A 15985-nucleotide genomic window follows, 5' to 3' on the forward strand; every position below is an offset into this window, starting at 1 on the left:
GAACTTGTCCTTTTTATAGCAGTAAAAGCATACATTTATTATATTGTGGCTTAGATGTGATGGCTGTATTGGTTTAATTTTTAGGCTTGCTTTCTTCTATTTTTATCTGGTGATTCAGCCAGTAAGTCTCAACAGAAAAGCTCTCTTGCAGTTACAGGGATGAGGCAGACAATTTAACACTGGCTATGGTGCTTAATTAATCTTCTTCTTTTAATTTTGGAAAACCTTTAATCTCTAAAGGAAAAATCTGTACTGTATTTAAATCTGCTAGTATCTAATGCTTCCCTATCCTTTGTCTGTCGACGCTGCTGTTCAAGTCTGCCCCCTGTGTTCATTCATCCAGAGGGGTGTCTATAATACAGGAGGTGTGTTACTGGCCAGATCCCCAGGGAAAAACTGGGGGAAACCCTAAAAAAAAACAAAAGAAAACAAATACAGCCACTATATCTAATGATTGGTAAGCTGCAATATTTGGGTTTTTGGTTCAATACCACTTTAACCAGTTATTTGAGTGACCAACCACTCTCTATCCTTAGTCTAGACTTGGCCCTTTTCACACATGTGGATCATTCGTTTCATCAGTTCAGTCACATTTTTTCAAAGAAAAAAAATGGATGAAGTTTACATCAGTTTCTCATCAGTTTTTTACATCCACTACCGATGCAAAAACTGACTGTTTGTCCGTTTTTTTTCATCTGTTCCGTCTTTTTAACGGAACAAAAATAGGGCTTTGATCCTTTCCAAAAAAAACGGTTGTTGGCCGATGTTGATGTAAATGGATGATCATCCATTTACATCCGTTTTTTTTATCTGTCAACAGACGGATAAAAAACGAACAAACGGTCCACGTGTGAAAAGGGGCTTTACTGAGAGAAAAAAAAAAAAACCTTTCGTACAAAATGTAAACTGCAGTAGTTTATTGGTTTTGACACAAGAAGCACTAGTGAAATTTCTTCACCTGGCTCAATGATCCACAATGGCTCAAAATTGATATGGTCCAGAAATATTTATACAGTATAAAGCTGAATAAAGCAGCTGAACCATATGGCATTCCAGATACCAGATTAATACCAGATAAATGGATGATCATCCATTTACATGCGTTTTTTTTATCTGTCAACGGAGGGATGAAAAATGAACAAATGGTCCACGTGTGAAAGGGGCCTTACTGAGAAAAAAAAAAAAAAACCCTTTCATACAAAATGTAAACTGCAGTAGTTTATTGGTTTTGACACAAGAAGCACCAGTGATCTTTCTTCACCAGGCTCAGTGATCCACAATGGCTCAAAATTGATATGGGCCAGAAATATTTATACAGAATAAAGCTGAATAAAGCACTTGGACCAAATGGCATTCACCCACAGATCCTAAAATAATTGAGCTCTGTCTTTTTCAAAGGCGTTGTTTCTAATTTTTAGGGACTCTCTTAAATGACTGGGATAGTACCACTGGGTTGGCGTAAGGCCAATGTGGTGCCTATATTTAGAAAGGGATCAAAGTCTTTACAAAGTAACTATAGTTCCTTTAACGTCTATAGTTGGGAAGATACTGTAGAGTTTAACCACTTCAGCCCCAGAAGATTTGGCTGCTCAATGACCAGAGCATTTTTTGCTATTCGGCACTGCATCGCTTTAACTGACAATTGCGCGGTCGTGCGACGTTGTACCCAAACAAAATTGACGTCCTTTTTTTTCCCCACAAATAGAGCTTTCTTTTGGTGGCATTTGATCATCTCTGCGGTTTTTATTGTTTGCGCTATAAACAAACAAAGAGCAATTTTGAAAAAAAAAAACAAAACACTATTTTGTACTTTTTGCTATAATAAATATCCCCAATTTTTTTTTTTTTTTTAAAAAAGCAAATTTTTTTTAAAGTTTAGGCCGATCTGTATTCTTCTACATATTTTTGGTAATAAAAATCGCAATAAGTGTATATTGATTGGTTTGCGCAAAAGTTATAGCATTTACAAAATAGGGGATAGATTTATGGCATTTTTATTATTTTTTACTAGTAATGGCGGTGATCTGTGTCGTGACTGCGACATTATGGCGGACACATCGGACACTTTTGACACATTTTTGGGACGATTGACAATTATATAGCAATCAGTGCTATAAAAATGCACTGATTACTGTATAAATGTCACTGGCAGGGAAGGGGTTAACACTAGGGGTGATCAAGGGGTTAACTGGGTTCCCTGAGTGTGTGCTCTAACTGTAGGGGGAGGGGACTGACTAGAGGGGATGATAGATTGTGGTTCCTAGCTATTAGGAACTCACAATCTGTCTCTCCTCACAGAACAGGGATTTGTGTGTTTACACATACACACACACACACACACGTCCCTGTTCTGCCCCTCATGCCCGCGATCACTCGTGGCTGGCGGTCATCACGACCGTCAGCACCCCCGTAGAGTGCGGCAGCGCGCGCGCCTGCTATTTCGTTTAAAGGAGCCGACGTATAGCTACGACGGCTTGCGGGATCGTGCCGATCTGCCGCAGTATAATGACAGTGGCTGGTCGGCAAGCGGTTAATAAAAGACAACATAGATGAGTTCTTGCTTGAAAAAAAATATTTTGAGGAGGTAAGTAAAACCTTGGATAGAGTGGTGGCTGTGAATGTGGTTTACTTGGATTTTGCAAAAGCGTTTGACACAGTTCCCCACACATGGCCAAATGTGTAAGGTAAATTCTAGATGCCTGGAAAAATCAGTCTGTAAATTGATGGAAAACTGGCTAAAACAACTAATTCAGAGAGTAGTGGTTAATGGTTCATACTTTGAATGGTTTAGAGTTGTTAGTGGTGTACCCCAAGGTTCAATGTTGGGACCCTTACTTTTTAATATCTTTATAAATAATATAGGGTCTGGGATTAAAAGTAAATGTCTCCAATTTACAAGCCAACCTCAGTGCACTGTTTAATTGGGCAACTATGTGGCATATGTTGATAAATGTAAAGTTATGCACTTGGGGTCTGGAAATATGCATGAATCTTTGATTACTAGGAGGAGTACAACTGGGGGGATCAATGGTAGAGAAGGATCTGGGTGTTTTGGTAGATCATAAGCTTAATAATAACATGCAGTACCAAGCTGCGGTTTCCAAAGCGAGCAAAATCCTTTCTTGTATTAAGAGGTATGGACTCCAGAGAGAGATATAATTTTGCCCCTGTACAAATCATTAGTAAGACCTCATTCAGTTATTCAGTTTTGGCCACCAGTTCACAAAAATTATATCAGGATCTGGAGAAAGTGCAACCAAACTGATAAGAGGCATGGAGGAGCTCATCTATGAGGAAAGATGAGAGGAACTGAATGTATTCTCTCTTGAGAAGAGGAGATTAAGGTGGGATATGATCAACAGGGGTCCATATAGTGAACTTGGTGTTGAGTTATTAACTTTAAGGTCGTCACAGAGGACAAGGGGGCACTCTTTACGTCTGGAGAAAAGGAGATTTAACCCGGAATACGGTTTAAAATACGGAAATGTGGAATAGACTCCCTCAAGAGCTGGTTCTGGCCAGCTCAGTTGATTGCTTTAAAAAAGACCTGGATTATTTACTAAACGTACATAATATTACTGGATACTAACATTTATAGGTAAAGTTGATCCAGGATATATCCGATTTGCCTCTCGGGGGATCAGGAAGGAATTTTTTTCTCCTGCTGTAGCAAATTGATTCATGCTTTGCTGCGGTTTTTTGCCTTCCTTTGGATCAACTGATGGTATAGGATTGTGTATATGGGATTGTATTTTTTTTTCCTTTTTATTGGTGGAACTAGATGGACTTGTGTCTTTTTTTTTTTTTTCAACCAGTCTAACCACATAACTATATGTAACCTATCTAGGTAGCAGTGTATGTTCCTGGAAGCAAAGGAGCTCCATCATTTGTGAGACTTTACCAATATCCTAACTTCAGTGAACCCCATTCAGCACTAGCAAATAAAAGTTTCTTCAAAGCAGACCGGGTCACAATGTTATGGAATTCAAAAGGTAATTTTTATCCACTGAACTGCATATATTCTTTATCGCAATAAGAGCACTTTATGTAAAGAGAATCTATACCCTGTTTCCCCAAAAATAAGCCCTACCCCGAAAATAAGACCTAGCATAAGTTTCTGGGATGGCTGCAATTTAAGCCCTACCCTGAAAATAAGCCCTAGTTAAAGTTGTAAAATCATTTAATCCGTTCAGTAAAAAGATTACATAATGTGCAGTGTGTCTCCTTGTGTAACTTTATTGTGGAAAATACCTTATTTACAGCGCCGCTGGGCGCTCGCGTGACCAGCCGGAGCTTTTCTCTTCTCCTCCCGACTGATGTCAGCAGCCCCTCCCTCTGCAGTGCTCAGAGCAGGCTGATGTCAGTGGGGATCTCGGCCTCTCCCTCTCTGCAGTATTCAGAGCAGGGAAGAAGAGCTCAGCGGGTCACGTGAGCGTCCAGCGGTGCTGTAAATAAGGTATTTTACACAATAAAGTTACACAAGGAGACACACTGCACATTATATATAATCTTTTTACTGAACGGATTACGTGATTTTACAAGGTCTTTAAGGTTTATTTTTGGGATTAAATAAATTTCACAATGCTGACACCTGAGCTGACAGGGGGAGGAACTTTTTTGTACATACTGTAAATAAATAAGACTGAAAATAAACCCTAGTGTGTTTTTTGTAGCCAAAATTAATATAAGACCCAGTCTTATTTTCAGGGAAACACGGGTAGTTTTTTTGTAAATGTTATCATCAGTTTAAAGCAAACCTGTGCTTTGCCCATACAGGGCAAAATAACAGATTGCTTTTTGACGCTCACCTCCCCAGCAATACATACCTTTTATTTGGGTCCCTGCCACATCATAGTTGAAGATTAAACTGGTTTGAGGGTTCTTTCCACCATCATGTCACCATGTTGTCATATACGTGAAAGAAGCTGGCATTTCCTTCATTATTGGCAGTTGAATGGAGAAGAAGGGGTGAAAGGCAAAGATGAGTACCATATATAAATGAGTATAAGTCGAGTTTTTCAGCACATTTTTTTTGTGCTGAAAAAGCCTCGGCTTATACTCGAGTCACTGTGCCCATCTGCAGCCTCATGCGCCTGATCTCCCGGCGCTGTGACATGCAGTCTAGTCAGCGGCCGGGGCTTTGTTGCACTGCACGGCCACCGACTAGACTGCATGTCACAGCGCCAGGAGATCAGGTACATGTAGCTGCAGATGGCACAGTGGGGTATGTAGATAGCACAGTGAGGTTGCAAATGGGCACAGTGAGGCTGCAGATGGGCATTGTTGACCCTCTTTTCCACTTACAGTAGCTGCTGCATTTCCCACCCTAGGCTTATACTCGAGTCAATAAGTTTTCCAGTTTTTTGTGGTAAAATTAGGTGCCTCGATTATATATAGTATTTGCTGTCAGGGAGGGGAGCATTAAACAAACCTCAATGGGACAAGTAAAGATGAGCTTTAAAGTGGTTGTAAACTCGAATAATCAAAAATAAACTGACCAGTTTACCTCACACTGTAAAGCAGAAGAAATCATCTGTCCATAGTCTGACCAGTCAAGGAGCAGCCAGTCATCTAAAATCCTCGTATTCCTACACTGAAAAAAGACCCATTCAAAAAATTTGTTGCCACACCCTCTCTCCTGTGACTGACAGGCCAATAATCAGTCTCCACAGCTGTGCATAGCACATCCACCTACAGTAGATTGCTCTCATATGATTGGCTGTTCCCTGCCAAAGCTACCCGGCGCTCTGATTTATTGGAATTCCTGACACCAGGTAGCTTTGACATGTGCACATTGACTGGGCTGTGCAAGCACAAAGGGAGTGATGCGCTACTGAGATTTATGGGGGCGTGTACACGTGGGAGGAGAGTCAGTGATGTCACGCCTTTCCGAGCTCTAGCTCATGGACACACCCACGAACCAGAGACATTCACAGGGCTGTGACAGGTGCTGGGATCAAAAAACAGATATTGTATTATTGTTATATTGTTGCAGATAATGCAATTTGGATTTGTCTGAAGCAAAGTGTAAAAAGATGCCTTTTAAAATTGATGAAGATGGGGTTTACACCACTTTAATATAAATATTATCAAAAGTATTGTAGATATGCATGCAAATGTGATCAGCTTATAACAAATCTGTGCCTTTCTATGCTGGACAAAGTATATATAGTCTGTTTTTGATGCTCCCCTTTCCAGCAAAACATACTAACCTTTCTTTGACTTCCCCGCTGCTCCATTCAGCCAGTGGGAGCAAGGAAAATAAAAACCCTATGATAGTTTAACAATATAAAATAATATGCATTTTATTTTAAAAGTAATATATGTTTAGTTTACAGTCTTGTTTGTAAATGAAGGCAGACGATTTTGCTCATTACATATTCAGGCTGTGCTTGCTGCTTCGTTCACAATTTGTAATTTACTGTTCTATCTTAAAAGAAAAATATCATTCTGATCAGATTTGTTTATTCTATAATTGATTTATTCTTAGCAATTGTTTAGCAGGGATCTAAATGAAATTTCTGATAACCACTAGAGGAATAATCTACAATATGTACATAATATACTACATATGTACTGAAATAATGTGAAAGTCATATTAAATATGATTTTTAGATAACTATTGCAATAAAAAAAAAGATTATTTACTGAAAATTCGGCATGGTTCCTTTTTTACCCACTTGTCTACAGGGCACTTACACCCCCTTCCTGCCCAGGCCATTTTTCAGCTTTCAGCGCTGTTGCACTTTGAATGACAATTGCACGGGTACAGTCATGCTACACTGTACCCAAATGAAATTTTTATCATTTTCTTCACACAAATAGAGCTTTCTTTTGGTAGTATTTAATCACTGCTGGTTTTTTATTTTTTACTAACACAAAAAGACCAAAAAATGTGAAAAAAGTTTCTAAATTTTGTAATTAAGTAATTTTTCTCCTTCACTGATGTGCGCTGATAGGCTGAACTGGTGGGCACTGATGAGGTGGCACGTGTGGGCACTGATTAGGTGGCACTGATAAGAAGACACTAATATGCCACACTGATAGGTGGCACGAATAGGCGGTACTGATGGGCATTGATGGGTGGCACTGGGAGACTCTGGATAATTGATGGACAGCATTGATGGGCATCACTGATAGACAGGACTGATAGCCAGCACGCACTGGCATCACTAATGGGTACTGATTGGTGGCACTTGTGGGCAGTGGTGGGCAGTGGTGGGCACTGATAGCTGGCACTGGTGGGTACTCATCGCTGGTACTGATTTGTGGCACTGGTGTCGCTATTGTAATCAGGCCACTGATGATCAGTGCCCTGATTACATGTGTAGATGTCTCCTGTGAGAAGATGCCGCTGGTCGGCTCTCCTCGCCACACACTGTCAGTGTGAGGCGAGGAGCGTCAATTACCGGTACCTCCGTGTTTACATGTGACCGGCTGTGATTGGACACGGCCGATCACATGGTTAGAGCCGCGGACACAGCTCTTTACAGAGATCGGGGTTGCGCCATGTCCTAGCAACACGGGCATGCGAGAATGGCCGTTCTGGGACACCGTCATTTGACGGCGGGGCGAGCGGCAACTAGTTAAAGGCAAATTTATATATTTTTTTTTTTTTTTTTTTTTTTTTTTTTTTTTTAGTTTTGGAGAGGGATTAGAACAACTGTCAGTTTTTATTGCTGTCTGTGCCCCCATTAGGGAGATTCACCCGCTCTATTTGTCCTGTTTATTATTATTATTGAAAGAGCATTGAAAGTAAAAGAAAATCCCATTGGGGACTAGTTCTGGTGACTGGGGGGATTTCCCCTCTTTTCCTGTTTTGCTATTGGACAGGAAGCAATGGTAAATCTCCCCAATGGGACACAGATGACAAAAATAACAGACGGGTTAAAACCCTCCCTTACTCTTTTTCTAAAATGGGTAAAAAAAAAAAGTTTTGCCTATAGTTCTACTTTAATGGTTGTATTGTACATGCCTGACTGCAGGTAATGCTTTTAAGTTACAAGCCCAAAACAAATGTGCTGCAAATGACATCATAATTCCTGATCTGCATACTTCCCTTGGGTTCTCAGACTCATGAAAGAGTGAAATCTGTGGATTATTATGGCAGCAATGTCAACCCCTTATTGTAATCATAACAGGTTTTCTTTAAAACACATTTTTTTTTAAATACAGACATTCTAATAACTGTAATGTGTCACGTGAACATGACAGGAAACAGCCTTGTTTCTTACCTGCTAAATGCAGAGGGTCCCCAGTGACCATTTGCAGAAGGAGAAGGCCATCACTTGAATTTCACTGCATATTTCAGTTCCTTGGGTTTTGTGGCATCTGGGGTGATGAGAACTTAGATAAAGGTACATGTAGGTACTCAAGTGTCTGCATTTCAGTTATGTCAGTGAAGGTAGTATTATGTACTGGCAGGTATACTTTAATTACTGCAGTAGTGTTCATAGCTATCAGCTACAATATCCTTCAGCAACCTGCTAGTGTTTACGAGGCAGTTAATTTAAAAATGTCTTGATGCTTTTCTTAGCCTATCATGTTGGTTTGCTGCATTGCTGTAGCTTGTTTCACTGTTCTGCTGATGGCATTATATTGTTGTACAAGGTATTAGCAAGGCAAAAAATGAATGTTGTTGTAAAAGAGAACTATGCTTTATCTTCTCTGCCAGGTCATTTTAAGCTTCATGACTTCCTCTTGTATCACTGTAAAACACTGTTTTATATTTCTTATGTAACAGCTACTGCAGTACTAGTCACTGCCAGCACTGATGTGGACAAAACAGGAGCCTCTTACTATGGAGAGCAGACATTGCACTACATTGCAGTAAATGGGGAAAGTGCTGTTGTGCAGTTACGTAAGTGTAATAAACAAATTTTTTTGATGAACTGACACTCTGTATAATATGATCATGTGAAAGGAAACAAGAAGTTATGTAGAAAGCCAGTTAGGTATACTTTTGTATGAAAAGTCAGTCCTTGTCTCACTTTCAGCTCTACACTTAAAAAATGACATTTGGAAGTTCAAAGGGTAACATTTGTTAGTTGCTAAGGGTAACAAGAGGTTTGTTCTAGTACCTCTCATTAATTTATAACCCCCTTACGTAAATTGTCTTATTTTCTATATGTACAAGTCTGGTTGCCAATAACAGTCTTAGCTCTTAGTAAAGGTTAACTCCAGGGAAAAATACAAAAGTCATTCTGATATATATTCTTCTAAATATTAAAGCAGAACTGAACCTTCTTATTCGTTAAAGCCAAGGAAGCTGTTTCTTCACTTCTTTTTGACCTGCAGTTGCCAAGGTGATGCACATGTGATCATTTCTTTGATGGCTTTCAGCTGAACTGTCACGCCAACATAAGCACACTAGTAACTGTAATGGGTATCGTAAATGGCATTCTGTAACTGTTTTGGGAAACCATTACATTTGTGGGTTTGGTTCTGCTTTTAAATAAATGTTTTATATGATGAACATGTATACATAAAAGTGAAATTACTAAGACTAGAGCAGCCAGAATCTGGAACAACTGTGTATGGCAGCCTGTTTGTTTCTAACCATCATTTTCAAAGCTTAACCAGTTTCTGACCAAGCAATGTACATATAAGGCCAGACAGGTGCTCTCCAGTTCTCCAGTGGCACAATCCTATGACCGCTGTGTCTCCGACCACTGTGATTGGCTCAGGTACCATGTGATCACTGTGACCAATCACTTGATAAAAAGTAAACACAATGGTCATGAATGGCTTTTATTCATGACAGCTTGCTTACTATTGTAATCTAGTGATCGGTCACGGTGATCACATGGTATATGGCCCATCACAGCGTCCCTGTACCAAGTGATAGCTGTAGCATTCATAATATTTGGAAATGCACAGAGCGGCTGCAAACCTCCTCTTCTCTGGTTCCCACCGCCGCTCCTGGCCCCTCCTCTCTGTCTAGTGCCCAACGGGAACCTGCTTCTCATGGGGGCACTCGTGAGTTCTCGCTCCTAAGCCCCGCCGCAGCGTCCATTGACGCAAACAGTGGTACTCGACCCTGCCCCCGCACCCTCATCACTGGCTTTGATTGACAGCACTGGAGGCCCCCAGCAAAACCAGCGAGACCCAGGAGTAAGGGGAAAGAAGAGCTGCAGATGTGCACAGCGCTGGATTGAATGAGGGCTCGGGTAAGTAAAAGGAGGGGGATGCTGATGCCTAAACATTTTTTACCTTAATGCAAGGAATACAAGGTAAAAAATGTTTAGGCTTTAGAATAATTTTTTTTAGGGTTTTTTTGGCTTAAAATTTGAGGGTGAATTTCCCTACCAGTAATAAAGACCACAATAAAAAAATTACATATGCTCTAAGTTTCCACTCTGTCCAAAAAGAGAAAATATTTTTGGCTTTACATACATTTAAGCGTGTTTCATGGATACTTTATATGCTGGTTTCAGTTTCTAAAAGCCTGTATTGATTGAAATTTAATTTTTTACTCCTCTGTTTTCCCTTTCCAGCAAAAAATGGTCCCATTTATGATGTTGTTTGGAACAAAAATTCAACAGAATTTTGTGCTGTTTATGGTTTTATGCCAGCCAAAGCTACTGTTTTCAACCTAAAATGTGATCCCATATTCGATTTTGGAACTGGTCCTCGAAATGCTGCCTTCTACAGCCCTCAAGGACACATATTAGTACTAGCTGGCTTTGGTAACCTGAGAGGCCAAATGGAAGTTTGGGACATCAAAAATTACAAACTTATTTCCAAGCCAACAGCTTCTGATGCAACCTATTTTGCCTGGTGCCCCAATGGGGAGAATATTGTCACTGCTACATGTTCTCCAAGGTTGCGAGTTGGAAATGGTTATAAGATCTGGCACTACACAGGTTCTATATTACATAAATATGATGTACCAGACAATACAGAATTGTGGCAAGTGTCCTGGCAGCCATTTACAGATGGAATCTTTCCTGCAAAGCCCATTAGTTATCAGCCTGTACCTGGAGAAAAAACGGCAGAAGAGAGCAAACCAGCTCAAGCATACAGGCCGCCAGCACTGAGGAACAAGCCCGTCACTAGTTATAAACTGGTAGGTACCAGTAGTCTAAGGAACATATTTGTGCAGAATTTTTCTTTTACTTCTTTTTCCTTTAGCAGTTATATTTGATCTACACTCAACGCAATTCTAAAAAAAAAAAAACTATGCTTTTTTTTGTATTTATTAATACATCATTAAGTATGTATTAATATATTAAAGGCATTGTCAGTAACTGAATTTGACCTGGTATAAGTCTTTCACAGTTCATCGTAGAAAATCTCAGACCAAGATAGGTAGAAGCAGCACAAGGAGCCAATGTGCTAACAAGGGACATGCTGATAGGAGTAGAAAGCAGATTGACAAAGAGATGAGCTCATCAGTCTGCTGCTTCTCCTTTCACTGTATAGTCACAGAGCTTTTAATTTACTTTGGGCTTAGTGGCAGTCACTTCTGCAGCAGAAAAATATCCAGCCCCTTCTCAAGCTAGACAGGGCTGTGTACATCTTAGGACTGGGTGGACAGAAATACAAATCCTTTTTGCAAGTAAAACAGCTTCCGTTATATGCTTTTTATTTGTGCATTTAGCCATTTCCCTTGTGTTAAGCTTTATTGCATGATTCTTTTGTTAGGACTTGTTTGTTAAAAGGAGATAAGAAATACTTAGCAATAATAATATGAATGCATTAGCATTTCTTTGGTGCATGCTGATGAGTAGGGGTTCTTCTTTTTATTGTGTTTTTTCTTTTTTCATAGCACTGTTTAACTGGGTGTGTCTCATTGGCACTAATACATTCTTTCTGGAAATGGCACATGACAGGGCTTGGGATTTACATGCTTGGAAGTCTAGTATGGGAATTTTAGTGTTATCTTTCAGTGTCAGACACTAGGGCAGTGATGGCGAAACTTTTTGGACCCGAGTGCCCAAACTGCAACACAAAAACAAATAATTTTTTTCAAAGTGCCAAGCAGTGCTATGAAAAAGGTATACACCGGTCAGTGCAGGGATAGGCATGGACCAAGGCTGTGGCGGACATTTACAGACCTTGGTGTAGGACACCAAGGTACATTTCAAATTGAAAACCATCAAAAAACACTGTCTACTCTCTGGCCTAGTTCTACAAGTATAAATACGTTTAATATAACATTTATATAAAGACTGCTTGTGGTATACAGTTATATGTGGAGTATATAGCACAGTGTACTGCAGAGTATATAGTACAGTGTAGGGTGGAATATAAGGAGGGAGGAAAGGACTCCACACTGCGTGCACATAATTTACTCTGCTCCACTGACAGTCAGTCTCAGGCTCAGACAGTCCAGCTCTTTGGGCTTGACTTGCTGCCTTCCAGTTCCTCAGTCCTGTTCTCCCGCCACAGGGCCTGCGACCCGAGCTGCCTAGCACTGCACCCTCGCTCACAGAGAGATCACTCCACAGCAGGAGTCAGGACTCCACTAGAATGGGCAGCGCTATGCTCCGGACGACCGGATCTACAGACAGCCCATGGGAGGAGAGAGAGACGCAGAGCAGTGATGAGTGGAGTCATCAAGTACATCAGAAAAACGTCAGCGGAGGACACTCCTGGCATGCCCACAGAGAGGGCGCTGCATGCCATAGGTTTGCCATCACTGCACTAGGGGATTCTGTGTTTGTGAAACCAAAAGACTGGATTTATCTACTTTTTATGAGCACTAGTAATGTTTAGGAGAGGGTAGATCATTTATTGAACACTATTTCTGTAAGAAGCCTGAATTGTGGAATGACAGTAAAGGTCTGTGTTGATTAGTTTGAGACCCTGTAAGCATGACCCTGTGCATTTGGCCTACAGTTGATCTCCTTCGTACTTGTATTTGATCTGCTTCAAGCAGTTTTGCATTCTTATAGGTATGTATATGAATGCAAAACCTGCTCGATGCTAACAAAAGCCACATGGCACAGGCCCTGAAAGTAGCGGCGGTTGAGGCTCCATATGTATACATAAAGTAGTTTGCACACAGATGGACATAGGTCTTTCAGAATTTTCTCTTAAAGTGATACTAAAGTCTGGGTTTTTTTTTTTTAGTTAAAAATAACAAACCTGTTATACTTGCCTGCTCTGTGCAGTTGGTTTTGCACAGAGCAGCCCAGATCTTCCCCTTTTAGGGTCCCTCTTTGGTGCTCCTGGCACCTCCCTCCTGTTGAGTGCCCCCACAGCAAGCAGCTTGCTATGGGGGCACCTGAGCCACAGCTCCCTGTGTCCATTCAGACACGAAGCTGTGGCCCGGCCCTGCCCCCTTTCCTCATTGGCTGACTGACTTTGACAGCAGCAGGAGCCAGTGGCGCCACGTTGCTGTCTTAGCCAATGTGGAGGGAAGTCACGGGAAGCTGAGACACTCCTGCAACATCGCTGGATCTAGATGGGGCTCAGTTAAGTATTAGGGGGGCTGTTGCACACAGAAGGCTTTTTATCTTAATGCAAAAAATGCATTAAGATAAAAACCTGCCTTTACAACCCATTTAATGACATTAGACTGAACATGCCAAAATCTTTTGATTAGGTTTAATATAGTGTTCTGGCCATAAAGACTTTAACCTGCATAAAGTGCTCCTCATTTCTCATTGTCAGAGGAAGCTGCTGTTTCAATGGTGGGGTGGGAGAATTTTGTTTTCCATGGGGCCGAGATTTCTCAGACATTTTGATAAGTAAGGGCCTCTAATTCTTATTCTTAAACCAAATAAATGTCAGTGATGCTTGCGTTAGACTTGCTGTAGTAAGTTCTTTTCCAATAACCTAGGTAGGCAGATTATTATGTGTACAGAATAGGTGACACTTGACACAGCTCAGCAGCATAGAAGTGTGGAAGAATACGATATTTCTATGACAACAAAACTTTATTTGCCTTCACCACATATAATTAATGATTTCTTTACTGCCTGTTACAAGAAGTGAGGAAAGCTAGCTACAGAGTAAATTATATTCTTTTTATAATATCTAAAACTGTTTATAGTTGCAGAATGGTGCATCTAAGATCTGGGCTAACTCCCTGTTTAGTTAATTTTAATGTATGAATATTTTTTACCTATGACAATAAATTCTCCTATTTAAAAAATGTAAAAAGTTAAAAAATACCCATGGTTGCCACTGTTAACTCTTATGCCCCATACACATGGTCGGATTTTCCGACAGAAAATGTTCGATGGGAGCTTGTTGTTGGAAATTCTGACCGTGTGTAGGCTCCATCGAACATTTTCCATCGGAATTTCCGTAACACAAAATTTGAGATCTGGATCTCAAATTTTCCAACAACAAAATTAGTTGTAAATTCCGATCGTGTGTACACAGTTCCGACGCACAAAGTTCAACGCATGCTAGGAATCAGGCAGGAGAGCCACACTGGCTATTGAACCTCATTTTTCTCGGCTCATCGTACGTGTTGTACGTCACCGCGTTCTTGACGTTCAGAATTTCCAACAAGATTTGTGTGACCGTGTGTATGCAAGACAAGTTTGAGCCAACATCCGTCAGAAAAAAATCCATGGATTTTGTTGTTGGAATGTCCGATCGTGTGTACGAGGCATAACAGTAGCCCTTTCTAGTTTTCATATGGCAACTCTAATACATGTATACGATGAACCCCATTCTATTTCACAACCCAGCCCTTTTCTGAGCAGGCTTGAGCCCTGTTCAAAATTCATATTTCCCCCCTTTTATATACTTGCTGTAAGTTCTTAAAAGGACCCAATCATGAGAGATTAATGAAGGCTTCCATTACTGAGCTGTTCCTTGAGGATGATGATTCTCTGGGTGTTTTTCTTTTGCTTTGACTTCAGTGCTGCCTGAGTCTGACCCAGAACAAGTATAGAGATGAGCAGTTCTGACAGTTTTCTGATACTCATATATAGCATGCTTATTCTGGATGACTGAAATATACCAAAGTTGGACACAGCCAGGCATCTAGCATTTTCTGGAGGCCAGGCGTAACCAGGACAGGCAGATTCATACAGTATTAAAAACACTGTCAGAAGTTCTAACCCTTTCCCTATAACCTTAACCAGGCATCACTAAATGCCAGGGTTAGTCAATGTCCCATCCAGACTACTGCAGGCCTGCCATTTAGGAGCCATTCTGTCCAGCTGCGATCACTACCCCCGCTTTCATTTTCACAGAGCTGACAGTGGGAAGCAGGAGAGCTCTGGATAGGGTAGGGACTGCCGGGTTAACAAGGAGGGGATTGGCTGCTACAATGCAGGGAGGTTTTAGCAAGTGATCACCAGCTTGCAGCGCTCGCCCTGTGTGCAGACCTGTTGTGCGCCCTTTACTCTGTGTATGGTAGGACAGGAAGGGAGGCAGAGTGAAAGAGGGCTGAGGATAGTAATGTGAAGGGGAGGGAGCTGTTATGTAAAGGGAGGGGCTGTGATGTGAAGGGGGGACTGAGGATGCTGATATAAGATTGTGATATGAGGCTCAGGTCAGATTTCTGCATGGAAGTTCATGCATTCATTTTAATGGGCTGTCCTACCCACAACAAACACAGGGAAAGCAGTCCCTGTTTTTTTTAAACATGGCACCATACCAAGCCTCATGGTGCTGCAGCACCATGTGGTTTGGCACACACAAAAATGTGCCGTTAGTGCTGATGTGTAGGGGTGCCATTAAGAACTAATGGCATCCCTGCACAACTGCTAAAGTGCAACATGTTTCTCTGCGGGTTGGGAATGCATGCAATCTCGCCAGCCAGATTGCATTGAAGAAGCTGGCTTCCTTGATGTTTGCTAGTTAGAAAAAGAATTAACAGTGCAGAAATACTTACCTGTCACCAGAATCTGTGTTCCTGCTCATGTAAATCCCACCCTGCACTGGCATCAGGGAGGACATTGTTTTTAATTGGTTTAAGACCCTGGTGCCAAACCTGCGGCCAGAGGGACACATTCAGCCCCTCTGATACATGTTTTCTGGCCCCCAGGACCCTGCGGTCAGTAATGAGAGCTCT

The 15985-nt window shown here is 41.1% G+C and overlaps 1 protein-coding gene across 1 annotated transcript in view; it reads left to right on the forward strand.

Moving 5' to 3' along the window:
* EIF2A (eukaryotic translation initiation factor 2A) overlaps positions 1–15985 on the forward strand; it is an 84266-nt gene that overhangs the window by 38054 nt on the left and 30227 nt on the right. Inside the window, exons 8-10 of the mRNA XM_073625987.1 lie at positions 3848–3992; positions 8744–8860; positions 10497–11068. Coding sequence (XP_073482088.1) covers positions 3848–3992; positions 8744–8860; positions 10497–11068 — 834 coding nt within the window. The remainder of the gene's footprint in view (positions 1–3847; positions 3993–8743; positions 8861–10496; positions 11069–15985) is intronic.

The sequence above is a fragment of the Aquarana catesbeiana genome, linkage group LG04 (assembly GCF_042186555.1).
Source record: "Aquarana catesbeiana isolate 2022-GZ linkage group LG04, ASM4218655v1, whole genome shotgun sequence".
NCBI classification, from domain to species: Eukaryota; Metazoa; Chordata; class Amphibia; order Anura; family Ranidae; genus Aquarana; species Aquarana catesbeiana.